Genomic DNA, 13,630 nt, shown 5'->3' with positions numbered 1-13,630 from the left:
CACACACACACACATTCATACATACACATACTTATGAACACCTATACGCACATGTACACATACACAAACATGCATACATACATATGCACACTCACACACATACATTCATATATACACACACATATATACATACTCATGATCACCTATATGCATATACACACACACTTACACACACATGCACACATATACACATACACATGTGCACACACACAAATGCACAGAAATACAGACAGACACATACATACACACACTCATACACACATGCACACACATATGCACATACACACATGCACATGTGCACAGACACACACTCGCACATCACTCACACACATATACTCACACAATACACACACACACATGCACACATATACACATACACATGTGCACACACACAAATGCACAGAAATACAAATAGACACATACATACACACACTCATACACACATGCACACACATATGCACATACACACATGCACATGTGCACAGACACACACTCGCACATCACTCACACACATACACTCACACAATACACACACACACACATGCATGAACACATACACAGTACACAGACACATGATTCATACACAGAGCAAATGATTCATACACATAAAATGAAATAAATCCTTTTTTATCCTTAAAAGAAAATCTTTGTATACTTAGAACCGCGGTATGACAATGTTTACATAATTATATTCTTACACAGTTCGTGAAATTCTATTTTCTCAAACTATTTCATCTTTTGCCTATTTCACCCAGCAGCAACCTGCTAGTCATGCTCAAAGATCATTAAACCACCCTTCTTAAGCGCCGGTCTTGTTTGATCCCAAAGCAGACAGCACTTAGTCTCCTATCACTCGCTCCTGTAACAATTAAAATTGAAAACATACCTTCACCAGTTTTATCTCAACTGAATATAAATATCCCTTCATGAATGCATCGCAACAGAGTCGATATAAAACTGATTCCGCAAGAAAAAACAGGGCAGGAAGCTGATCGTGATCAAAGGAGACGTGGTCCAAGGAGGCGTGGAGCATATTTAAAGCTTCTGAAACGGGAACGAAGTGAAATTGTGTCATTGAAAAATTAACCCTGGCTTTCTGCATATTATACTTAACATCTTCCGATTAGGTGTTTGTCCGTCTGATTCAGGGTTTCTTTGTACTCAAATGCTCTCCAGCCTTCCCAGTGAGAGTCATCTCAAACCTCAGCAGGCCTAGTGACTGCTTCAATCAATAGAACCCAGAAAAAGTGACTGTGTGTGAGTTCCGAGGCCAAATCCCCAAAGGAAACATGTCCTCATTGTTTACCTAACCTTCCTCCCCATGCCCTGCCCCTCTTCCCACACCACGCCCCTCTTCCCACACGCCACGCCCCTCTTCCCCTCCCTTTCCCTCATTTCCATCCCCCTTCTCCCCAGGTAGCAATGAAGATGGTTGGTGGTAAACCAGGAGGCCTCACACCACAGTATCTCTTAAACAACTGATAGAGGTGGCAGAGCTGAATTGCGGGGGCCATAAAAATAAGTTAAGTGCAAAACGTGTTTCTTTCTCCGAGTTCTTGAGCTCTCAGGCATCGTTACAAATCCCAATTTCCTCGAGAAATATCCTCTGACCTCAGCAGTTAACATCCCCAAACTCATTTTATAAGGCACACATATAACGTTTAGTTTAACGAGAGAAGGAATTTTATCCCCTTAAAAATGATGTTATTTAATTTCCTTTTTAGATTAGTTGGAAGTTGCTTGAAAGAAGCCATGTAAGTGAGAAGTACCAGATAAAGGGCTATGAGTAACACTTTCTGCTTTAAAACAGAAGGGAAAAAGCCAAGCCAACGGCCATCTGATTGACGTTTTATAAGTAAAGGCTATAATGTACATAAACACCTTTATTTAGGTAACCACTGCAGGTAGACTTACTCAAAGACAGTATACAGTGACTTTTAAATTCATTACCAACATTAGGAGAAAGATAGTTAAGACTATACTGAGAAAAAGCTTTTGTTTTGGTTTGGTTCGGTTTTTGTTTTGTTTTTAGGATAGGATTTCTCTGTGTAGCTTTGGCCGTCCTGGAACTTGCTCTGTAGATCAGGCAGATCTTGAACTCACAGAGATCTGCCTGCCTCTGCCTTCCAAATGTTGTAATTAAAGACCTGTGCCACCATCATCCGGCTGAGAGAAAGCTTTCAAACCCTATTTTGTAATTTAAAAGTTTAACAGTCAAGGTCGTAAACTCGGAATTACAGAGGAACTTTGATAAAGGAACATCATGAGACTTTTTGATGGAAAATGAAAAATTACTTACTTTAAATTTACCACTTTAAAGTTAGTCACTTTAAATTTTCTAAAACTCTACTTTAAATTCTCAAGTCATCTCTTCCTGAATCCATGGACACTTGGGGTTTGTCTGCAGTTGCATCCACATACATACCATCTTGGATCTCCCCTTTGCACTGAGCCAGATAGATGACCTCAGCCCATGCAGTCGGAAGATGCACGTGCTTCCCAGAGCCCAGTGTCTTGAGGCCCAACTTCCTCTGTGATGGGGAAACAGGAAAACAGCATATGGAAATATCCATCCCTTCATTTATGTGCATCCCTTCACCTATGTGCATCCCTTTGTTTATATGCATCCCTTCATCTATGTGCATCCCTTCATCTATGTGCATCCCTTTGTTTATATGCATCCCTTCATCTATGTGCATCCCTTTGTTTATGTGCATCCCTTCCCCAAAATTATTTGACCTTCAATTATTTCATTATAACATTAATGTTTTAGTGCTGCTTACTCTCACTTAAAGGTAGCTGACTATCCCCACATTCTTCTTTCTTCTTTCAATATTGTACAACAGGTAAGCATTTACCAACTGGAAAATGAAGTTCACATGCCATGTAACCAGAGCAGCAACCCTTACCTTAGACCTGACGATGAGTCTCCTGGCTTGTTCCAACAGTTCTTCCTCCTCTGCTGGATTATCTGTGTGGTTGAATCTCAATATGAATTCTTTGGTAATTGAAAATGATGGCCTGTGCAGAAAAACAATAATTATAGCTATCATCTAATTTTAATTAATCATCTTCTGGTGGGTAAGCATAACAATGTTCTGGGGGAAGCACTTTACTTTTTAATTATGTTTCTCATACAAACAAGATCAGTAGCGTCCAATATACCTGAGCAGATAACCTAGACCCATTCTTTGCTTGAGAAAATAAATTTTCATTTCCAAAGGCCTTTTGTCCTGTGAAAAACATTCCTGAGATGGTTACCAGCAGGCTTTTGGATGTTTTCTTCATAGGTGAAATCAAGTATAGCTTCAATTATGCTCCCATGTATGCTAAATCTTTATTCACGCCATACGGATTCAGTACAACTGTGACTACAGTGAAGTATTGAGGGAGAAAAGATATATGGAGTAAATTCAGCTATGAGCAAGTAGCCATGATGACGCTGCCAGAGAGGGTGTCATTGCAGGGCATCTGCAAGAAGAGAGGCGGGACTAGGGAGCCTTTGTGTAGGGAGCCTTTGTGTCCTTGTTTTAATGGTCTGCTGAGAGCTGGAGGGGAGGACCTGGGGCGCATCTACAGGGATAGTCACATGTATGCCTAGACAAGAGATGATGATGGTTTAGACCAGAAGAGTGGCAATGTAAGTAAAGATGACCATGTGGATAATGTATATGCTTTACATTAGACTGGCCAAAGAGTTATCCATCAAGCTTAAGGAAGGGGGAAGTCGTGATTCAACTGCCCCACTGGAAAGACAGAATTGCTACTGACTGAAGCAGTGCAAACTGTTAGAGGTACAGATTGGATGTAAGGGTAGAGAGTAAGTTCAGTATTAGACATGTTTTGAGATGACAACAGTCGGACAAATGGAGATGGAAGCATAACACTTGGTATAGGTCTTAGTCAGGATTTCCATTGCTGTGGGAGACGCCATGACCAAAGCAACTCTTATAAAGGACATTTAATTGAGGCTGGCTTATAGGTTCAGAGGTTTGGTTCCCTCCATTATCATCAAGGCAGGAGCAGGCATGGTATAAGAGGAGCCAAAAAGTTCTATATCTTCATGGAAAGGAAGCCAGAAGCAGACTGCCTTCCAGGTCACTAGGAGGAGGGTCTCAAAGCCCATTCCCACAGTGACACTTCCTCCAATAAGACCACACCTACTCCAACAAGGTCACACCCCTAATAGCACCACTTCCTGGCCGAGCACATTCAAACCGTCACAATAAATAAACTTCAGTGAATTTTTGAAATTCCTAGGCAAATAGATGGACCTGGAGGGCATCATCCTGAGTGAGGTAACCCAATCACAAAAGAACTCACATGATATGTACTCACTGATAAGTGGATATTAGCCCAGAAACTTAGAATACCCAAAATATAAGATACAATTTGCAAAACACATGAAACTTAAGAAGAACGAAGACCAAAGTGTGGACACTTTGCCCCTTAGAATTGGGAACAAAACACCCATGGAAGGAGTTACAGAGACATTGTTTGGAGCTGAGACGAAAGGATGGACCATCTGGAGACTGCCATACCCGGGGATCCATCCCATAATCAGCCTCCAAACGCTGACACCATTGCATACACTAGCAAGATTTTGCTGAAAGGACCCTGATATAGCTGTCTCTTGTGAGACTATGCTGGGTCCTAGCAAACACAGAAGTGGATGCTCACAGTCATCTATTGGATGGATCACAGGGCTCCCAATGGAGGAGCTAGAGAAAGTACCCAAGGAGCTAAAGGGATCTGCAACCCTATAGGTGGAACAACAATATGAACTAACCAGTACCCCGGAGCTTGTGTCTCTAGCTACATATGAATCAGAAAATGGCCTAGTCGGCCGTCAGTGGAAAGAGAGGCCCATTGGTCTTGCAAACTTTATATGCCTCAGTACAAGGGAACACCAGGGCCAAGAAGTGGGAGTGGGTGGGTAGGGGAGTGGGTGGGGGAAGGTATTGGGGACTTTTCGGATAGCATTGGAAATGTAAATGAAGAAAATACCTAATAATAATAATAATAATAATAATAATAATAATAATAATAAACTTCAGCAACAGGAGGAAGATTCAAGTTAGATATCTCTACTTTGGCACCATCAGTTCATATCAATTCTTAGCTTTAAACATGAGAGGGGCCTGGTGCAACAAAAGGGGAATTATCTTAAGAGAAGTAGGAGAAATAGGTTGTGGTTTTATGAGACAGTGAGTACGGTGTTGACAGACTCTTTGGAACTGAAGGTGACTGTGGCTCAATGCTGCTCTCAAAACAACCATGAGGTTAGGTCAGGCATGTTAACATTTTGGAGGTTGGGGTGCAGGGCAGAGTGTGTGAGTTAGAGACCAGAATAGGGTACAAAGCAAATTCCCGGCTAATGGGGACTGTGAACTGAGATTTTTCTCCCATCAATCTCAAAAAAAGAAAAAAATCAAGAAAATATTATGAAGTTGGTAACGTCAATGAATTATACTTTTTGCAGTTGAATAACTGTTGGAATTGTGTTACTAGGAAAGATCTGGAGAAACATAAACACATTTATTTATGGCTTACTGTATTCAGAATTTGCTAAATTAATTGTTCTGTGGGGGTGTAGAAAAAAATCTAATGTTGCCACCGAATAAATTATCATCCTTCTAAGCAGAAAGATATGCCAAAAGCTAATGGCAATGGGGCACAGTCTCAGACTCAGCAGAGAGAATGACAAGACGTTCTGCAAACTGGAACTGCATACAGAGAGCTTGAAGAATAGTTAGTGATCTAAACAATTCTCTGACACCATCCTAAGCACCCCTGTGTCAGGCACTAAAGTATGCATTAAAGATGCAGAGGTCGGACGGCCACACATCCTCCCCCTCACGGAGCATCCTGAGCAATCTGGGAAGAAGTGAAGTCTTTGGGCTTGCACAGTCCACTGGAGGTGTAGCTGGAAAGTGAGTAACTCCATGTTGGACTTTCTACATATAAGGTGCTGTTGGTTCGACACAGGGGAGACAAGCTGAACAGTCTTTTCTCGTTGCTATTGGGAATGGTGCGAGGTATTTTTCTGTTTGGTTTCTCTTAGGTTTTGTTTTTTTGTATTGTTTTTTTTTTAATCCACTTGAAGCATCTACATGAAGAATCCAAAATTGATTTAATTTTCCAATTTACACAAGGCTCTGTGGCAGTTATCAGAGATAAAGGTCAGCCTTTGGTTGTTTTGATGTTCTCATTAGGGACTAGTTTTTGAAGTATGAACATAAGTGTGTTGTTGATGACAAAGCAAACGTTTACAGCACCACCAATACCCAACACTACTGCTTCAAACCATACCTGTCAGGGGCAGCCGAGATCAACAGTTGGTGCTTATCTTCACAGTCCTTTCTTAATGTTAGCAGGGTGAACTCACCCATGCATAGCTTCCCACAACCTCCAGGATTCTTCATATATATAACTAGGACACTCCGTGCCCAGACTTCTCACACCCTCATTCCTCCACCCTCAGCAAGCACCTTGGCAGGTCTTGGTTCTTTTCCAAGTGAACCACACCTTCATTCCTGAAGGGTCTGTGTCTTTACCATCCTGCCTGGGTTAGGTTGCTGTCGTTTCACATAGATTTTTTAATCACAGGATATGGCAACACCAACGAGACATCCTAAAGGATTTCATGCACTCCAGACATAATCTTTCTTAGCTCCATTACAGAGAGGTAATACAATTTCTTCTTGGTAACCTGGATCTATCACCCCTTCTACCATTGTTATTCCTTTCTTAGCCTGCTGGTTTAAGGGCATCAGAAGCCCAAAGTCACAGGGGTGGGGGTGGGAGTCTGACCTTCCACTTCAATGGAATGTTTCCCGTGGCTCCTGGAAGAACCTTTCCCCACTCTGAAATTAAACCTGGGCCAGAAGAATTTAAAAACACAGGAACAGTAAGCAAAATGTTTCTTAGCTACTAGGGTGATGGTGAATGGAACTATTGCCTCTCCCACCCTGAACCTATAAATCCTAGCTATGGGGAAAAACCATACCATATATTAGATGTTGATTCAAAACATATACTGCTTTCTGGAAAACCCTGCCCCAGCCCTCCAGGCTATTGCCACTTAACTAGCACTGGAACTATGTCTTCAAAAATCTATCTCATCGTTCTATCAGGCCAGCTGCTTCAAGATGGCAGAGAACTTAGTAGGACCAGTGGAGTCATGATCACGGGCCCTATGTCACACTTTGCTGACTAAAAAGGTGAATTTCTTGATCAGAAGCAATACTGTATGGAGTACAGCGAGGGTGGATAAGGCATTCTGTAAGTCTACAGTTGGTGGTTTTGGCAGAAGCATTGATATAGTGAAAATGGCCATCCTACCAAAAGCAATCTACCTACTCAATGTAATTCCAACACAATTCTTCACAGAAATTGAAAAAACAAAAAAATCTTCGACTTCACATAGAAACCCACAATATAAGGAATATAACTGGAGTCATCATCAAATAATGGGGAAGACCATGTTCCAACTAGACATCCCTTATCATCTACTGAAGCCTTCTGTTCACAATGGGTTGCATATAGTTGAGTTGTTAGACAAAGAGGCCACCCAGAAACCTCACAAACATCTCTGGCTATTCCCAAGCCTAGTGGTTGCTCTTCATAAATTATAAGGTCCTATTGCCAAAGACAGCCCTTAGATATCCCATCAAACACAGAGAAATTGCGATGGTGCCTAACTGTAGACTTCACACTTCTACTGAGTAACATTCATGGTGCTTAGAGCTACTCTGCATGGTACCATAGGGCGAAAGTTATCATCAGGCCAAATATGGATTCTTCAATCTCCAACAGTGACCTACCAACATCCTTAGCCATCAAGAAAAGGCAAATCAAAACTACTTTAAGATTTCATCTTACCCCTGTCAGAATTGCTAAGATCAAAAATACAAGTGGCACAGCAAGGGAAACACTCCTCCAGTGCTGGTAGGAGTAAACTTGTATGGCCACTTTGGAAATCAATATAATCGTTCCTCAGGAAACTGGGAATCAATCTACGTCAAAATCCAATTATACCACTCAGGCATCCTACAAGGACACTTGATCAACCATGGTCACAGCAGCTTTATTCATAATAGCCAGAAACTAGAAACAACCTAGATGTCCCTTAACCAGGCAATGGATTTAAAATATGTGGTACAATTGCACAATGGAGTGTTACTCCACTGTTAAAACAATGACATCGTGAAGTTTGAAGGCAAATGGATAGAACTAGAAAAGATTATACTGAGTGAGGTAAGCCAGATCCAGAAAGAAGCACGGTTTGTACTCCTAAGAGTATATTAGCTGTTAAGTAAAGGACAATCATGCTGCAATCCACAGACCCAGAGAGGCTAAGTAACAAGGGGGGCTCATGGAGGGACACATGGGTCTTCCTGGGAAGGAGAAATGGGATGAGGGTTTGTGCCCAGTTCTATTATATCTTGTTAGGCCATGCTGGGTGGATATTCCTAGGATGCCTGGTTGGTTGGTTGGTTGGTTGGTTTGTTTGTCTGTTTTAAGAAAACAGAGGAGTTAATCTAGAAGACAGAAGTGGGAGAGGAATTGGAGGAGTGGAGGGAGGATGTAATGTATGAGAGAAGAGTGACAGATAGGATAAGGAGAAAGGTGAGCCCTTGCACCCCAATTGCGAAACATAAATCAATACTGCAATCAGGGGGACAGTGTGGCATTGCCTCACAAGATAAAATGTAAAAGTAGATCGATCATCTGGTCTGACGATCCTAATTCTGGGCATTGGTGTAAGAGAAATATAATCAGTATCCAAATAGGATATATACAGCCCCCATGTTCACTGGAGCGTTGTTCATAACAGTCAAGCTATGCACATAACTCAAGGACCCGCTGATAGTGAGCAGATAAAGAAAATGCAGAGTGTGTAAATGACGGAATTCTTCATTCTTTTAAACAAGAGAAAATCCTGACACGGCAACGTGGATGGTCAGGAGGATGTCGTTCACACCGAGTGAGAGAATGATGTGCAGGATGAATACCATATGAGCTCACTCACATGTGGAGCCTTAAATATCAAACTCAGCAATAGAGATCAGAATGGAGATGGCCAGTGCCAGGGGAGGAAGAGGAGATCTCACTCAGTGGCACAAAGTTTTGTGTAAGCAAGATAAGTAAGATCTAGACGTGTCTGGTAGCAGCACAAACACAGATACAATATTTTCCTTCTTAGAATCTGCTAATAGCTGCCATCACAACTTCAAAAGTGCAACAGTGTAAGGTAACAAATGTTAACTAGCTTGATGTTGATGAAGACTTAACACTGTATGTTCACATCGAAACATTAAGTCAAATACCCCAAATGTATGCAGTTTTTATCGATTATTCTGTAGTATACTTTCAATTTATACCAACCATACTGTAGTATAATTGAAAGGTGGGAAAACAGGTTTTAAATACATAAACCAATGGGGCCAACCTTCCACAATGCTTCTACCACTAAATTTACAAAAGATGTTCTTCAAATTCTATTGGTTCTAAAATGCGGTGACATGGTTTATCACCGCAAATGTAGCAATTCCTTTTATGTTGTCTTTTCTATTATTTCTTATATATATTTGCCATCCATTGCTAATGATGATGATGATAAAATCTTTGTCTATTTGGTTAATTCTTTTTTTTTTTTTTTTTTTTTTTTTTTGGTTTTTTCGAGACAGGGTTTCTCTGTGTAGCCCTGGCTATCCTGGCACTCACTCTGTAGAGCAGGCTGGCCTCGAACTCAGAAATCCGACTGCCTCTGCCTCCCGAGTGCTGGGATTAAAGGCGTGCACCACCAACGCCCGGCTTGGTTAATTCTTAATTGGTGACGTCATTGTGGTATGGTGTTTTTTGACACTTGTCATGGCATCTCTTCACAGCAGTAGAACAGTTATTAAGACCACATTCCTTTCTCAGATATGAGCCTCCTGATGCTCGAACTAGCCCAAAATAAGGTAACTAGCCTTTGGACCTGTAACCTTCCAACCTCTCCACTGAACTGGAATCCTAGTCAGTAGATGGAAACGTAGCTTCTTTGGGGGATTTTCACGACTGTTTAGGAAGGATTAGGATTCATGGCCTTGTTGGAGATGGTGTGCCATAGGTGGGGAGGATTGAGGTTTCAAAATCCCACGCCAGGCACCAGGCCCTCCCTGCCCTCCCCTGTCTCTCTCTGCCTATGGTTTGTGGGTCAGATGTACACTCTCAGCTACTGCTCCAGCACCATGCCTGTTGCCATGCTCACGGACCATGACAGAGAGTGAGTTACCCTCTGAAGCAGTAAGCCCTCGGGTAAATGCTTTGTTTTGTAGGTTTCTTCAGTCATGATCTCTCTTCACAGTGATAGAAAAGCAACTAAGATAGAAAGTAATATTCAGATTACATCTGTCTGCTTAATCATGATACCTTCAGATCATGCTGAAAACATAGTACTCAATGAAGTAAACAGGCATGGCTATGCCTTTTTGCATAAAGTTCTACAAGGTAGCCTTATTTCTTCTTTCTTCTTTCTTCTTCTTCTTCTTTTTCTTCTTCTTCTTCTTCCTCTTCTCTTCTTCTCCTCCTCCTTTTTCTTCTTCTTCTCCTTTTTCTTCTCCTTCTTCTTCATCTTTTTCTTTAGTAACTATCATAGTTTGAAACTGTACCTAATTCATGAAAAAAAAAACTTCATACTCCTAGATAACAAAAAATAGAGGAAAAAATCCCCAAATTATGCATATCTGCATAAATATCAATAGTGCAGACCAAAAGACATTAAAATTCATGTTTAAAGGATTGGTGAGATCGATATGAGAGTAATTTCATTATAAAAATTTAAAAATATGTTTTTCAGGGTGTTAATCAATACATGGATTAAAAAGACAAAAACCTTACTGATTACTCTCTTATATATAAATTTGACACAGCAGGTTAAAAAAATTGAATTGAAACAGATAGCAACTTCAAATTATAGTTAATATCACTTCTAGAAATCAGGAAGTGCCAACAGGATGAAAGAGCTTTGCCCCTTGGGTGGCCATGACTCCTACAGATGCAGCAGGAATTCTGGGACAGACTCATATCCTGAGCAGGATAAACCAGGAGTCGAGTCAGTAAAACAGAAGAGCACAGAAGTTTATTCTGTGAACACAGCAGTCCCCTGAATTGATCTCATTTGGATCACAGGCTTTGGGCCTGGACTTGTGACGTCAGACACTGGAAATACCCTCTCCCATCCTTGACCTGAGTGCATATCCAGTAGACTTTAAAGAGACCACACACTCAGCTCTAAAATCATCTATCATTTTATGTAGTCTCTAATTCTGTTTTGATATTTTTTCAGCTTTTAGCCTCATGATTCAGTCTTAATAAACCAACGAGTCTGTTAAGCTTTGAAAACAGCAATCCTCCATCTCAAATAGTAACTACCAAATGGGATTCTACGTGGATGTAGGGAGAAAGCGTTGTGAATGCAGACTGAATTCTGAGCAAAACCCACATAGAAGAACATTTCAAATGCTTCCCTTTCTAAATGTTTGCCCTTGAATTTGTAGTTTCTCTTCTGGGTTGGGTAACAGTGCAGGGGCTCTCAAGGTTGTCTCTATGGTGCACATTTTAAAACAACCAAGCGTCTTATGTATAATGTCATCTTATCCTCAAATGTTATTACTAATCTTAGAAGATTTTGTTATGTGGGTACCAGTTTTTGAGTTTGTGTATTTAAATAACAAAGACAAACTTTACCTGGAAGGTTTTGCTTCAGAAAGGACCTTTAGGAGGGTATGGGGGAATAAGGATAGGGGAGGAATTGAAGAGGAGGAAATGCGCGGTAGATTGGATCTACATACATTACATACACTTATAAATATTAAATATTTAATTCTAAAAGAAAAACCACCCACGCATTTTAATCCTTTTTATATCCCCCATTATTCATTGAAAGGGAAACATGACTGACAGGCTCAAACCCACGTGCTTTTCCTAAACTCCTGACACACATATCCACAGGACAGAAACCCCAGAAATACATTCACATGCTTACAGAAATGTATTCATGTACTTACAGCCAACTGATTTCTCACAAAGATGCTAAGAGCATATATTGAAGGGAAAACCGATTCTTCCAGAAACAGTACTGTGAAAACTAGACAGCCATATGCCAGAGATAAAAGTAGGTAGACCACAAATATGAGACCAAAGTCAAAAGAGATCAAAAAATTAAATGCAACACTTTATGAAAGTCTAGGAGAGAACATGGACGAAACACTGGTAAGGGCAAAGACTTTTTGGATAACATCCCAAAACACAAGCAGTAAAAGCAATAGAGACGAAAAGGTCGCTACTCGGCACAGCAAAGAAAAGAATGAAAAGCTGAAAAGGGGGAGAAGAGAAAGGGGGAGCCATTTGCAAGAACATCATGTGACCAGGACTGATGAGTATGCTGATGTGTATGATGTGTGAGGAACACAGTCAACAACAGTAATACTAGGCAACGTAATAAAACAGATGGTCTGGATAGATATTTTCTTTTTAAGAATGAAAGAAACATAAACAGCCAACAAATTTGAAAAAAAAAAAAAACTTAGCATTACAAATAGTCAAAGAAGTAGAAATCCCCAGCCATAATAATATGCCACTTTACCTTGGCAAATGGCTATGCTGGGGGGACAGAGATCAGTGAAATATGAAGAAAAGTATACTCTTTTTCACTGTGCTGACAGGAGAAAAGGAGAATAGCCATTGCTGAAAATGATGTCAATGTTCTTAAAAAATAAACCAACGTGGAAAGAACTGAACTAAAAATGGAACTATCAGATGACCTGTCGGTTCCTGCAGCCTCTGTAGAATAAACAGAGAAGGAAAATGGAACATTGTTCTGACATAAAAAGAATGAAATCCTGTCATCTCCGGCAATGGTGGAGCTGGGGACGTTATGCTAATTGGAATAATCTAGACACAGTAACATATTCTAACATATTCTCAGTTATATGTGGAAGCTAACACACTTTGTATCCCCGAGTTTGAGAATAGAAGAGTGACCATAAAGTCTATAATGGGAGAAAGGAGAGGGGATAGAGAAAGATGAGATCAGGTACCAACCAACAGGCAGAGAGAATCAGTAAGTTCTAGTGTTTTATAGAACAGTAAGGCAAGCATAGCTTTAAAACATATCATGTTTCTCGAATGTATATTGAAAGGCCCAAAGGTTTCCTGAACCATCAAGTGCTGAGCATTCAGATTTGAGCATTAAATATTCTCTTCTCAAGTATCCAATTATCACAATATATAACATGTAGAATATATCAGTTAGATTAAAGCAGAAGTTCAATGCTAAATACATGTGACTTGTCTATTGAACATGCAGTAATCTTCTGATGCCACAAGGAACTGTCTGATGTAGTCAAGAACGCATCCCCTGCTTGGGAATAAGCTCACAAGGTGTGGAATGATGGTGATATCCAAGGAGAAAAATACAGTAAAGCAAAGGGTTGTTTGTTTTCTCTCCAGCAGGAGGAGGTATGCCGGAGAGTGATGAAATTTGTTTCAGTTCAAGTAGAAGGTTCAGTTCAGTTCAAGGATGTTAGAAATTGCAGTGAGTCAGAATGTACTATTATTTGTCAGTGATATTTGTGAACAT

The 13,630-nt window shown here is 40.5% G+C and overlaps 1 protein-coding gene across 5 annotated transcripts in view; it reads right to left on the bottom strand.

Moving 5' to 3' along the window:
• Tmem232 (transmembrane protein 232) overlaps nt 1-13,630 on the bottom strand; it is a 251,427-nt gene that overhangs the window by 194,513 nt on the left and 43,284 nt on the right. For all 5 annotated transcript variants that reach the window (XM_021149603.2, XM_085832954.1, XM_085832955.1 and 2 more), the window contains 3 exons: nt 2,910-3,021; nt 2,426-2,531; nt 887-1,044 (listed from right to left, as the gene is read on the bottom strand). In XM_021149603.2, coding sequence (XP_021005262.1) covers nt 887-1,044; nt 2,426-2,531; nt 2,910-3,021 — 376 coding nt within the window. The remainder of the gene's footprint in view (nt 1-886; nt 1,045-2,425; nt 2,532-2,909; nt 3,022-13,630) is intronic.

The sequence above is a fragment of the Mus caroli genome, unplaced genomic scaffold, assembly GCF_978045245.1.
Source record: "Mus caroli unplaced genomic scaffold, Mus_caroli_1 scaffold_18, whole genome shotgun sequence".
Lineage (NCBI taxonomy): Eukaryota > Metazoa > Chordata > Mammalia > Rodentia > Muridae > Mus > Mus caroli.
This window is presented reverse-complemented; position numbering and strand designations above follow the sequence as displayed.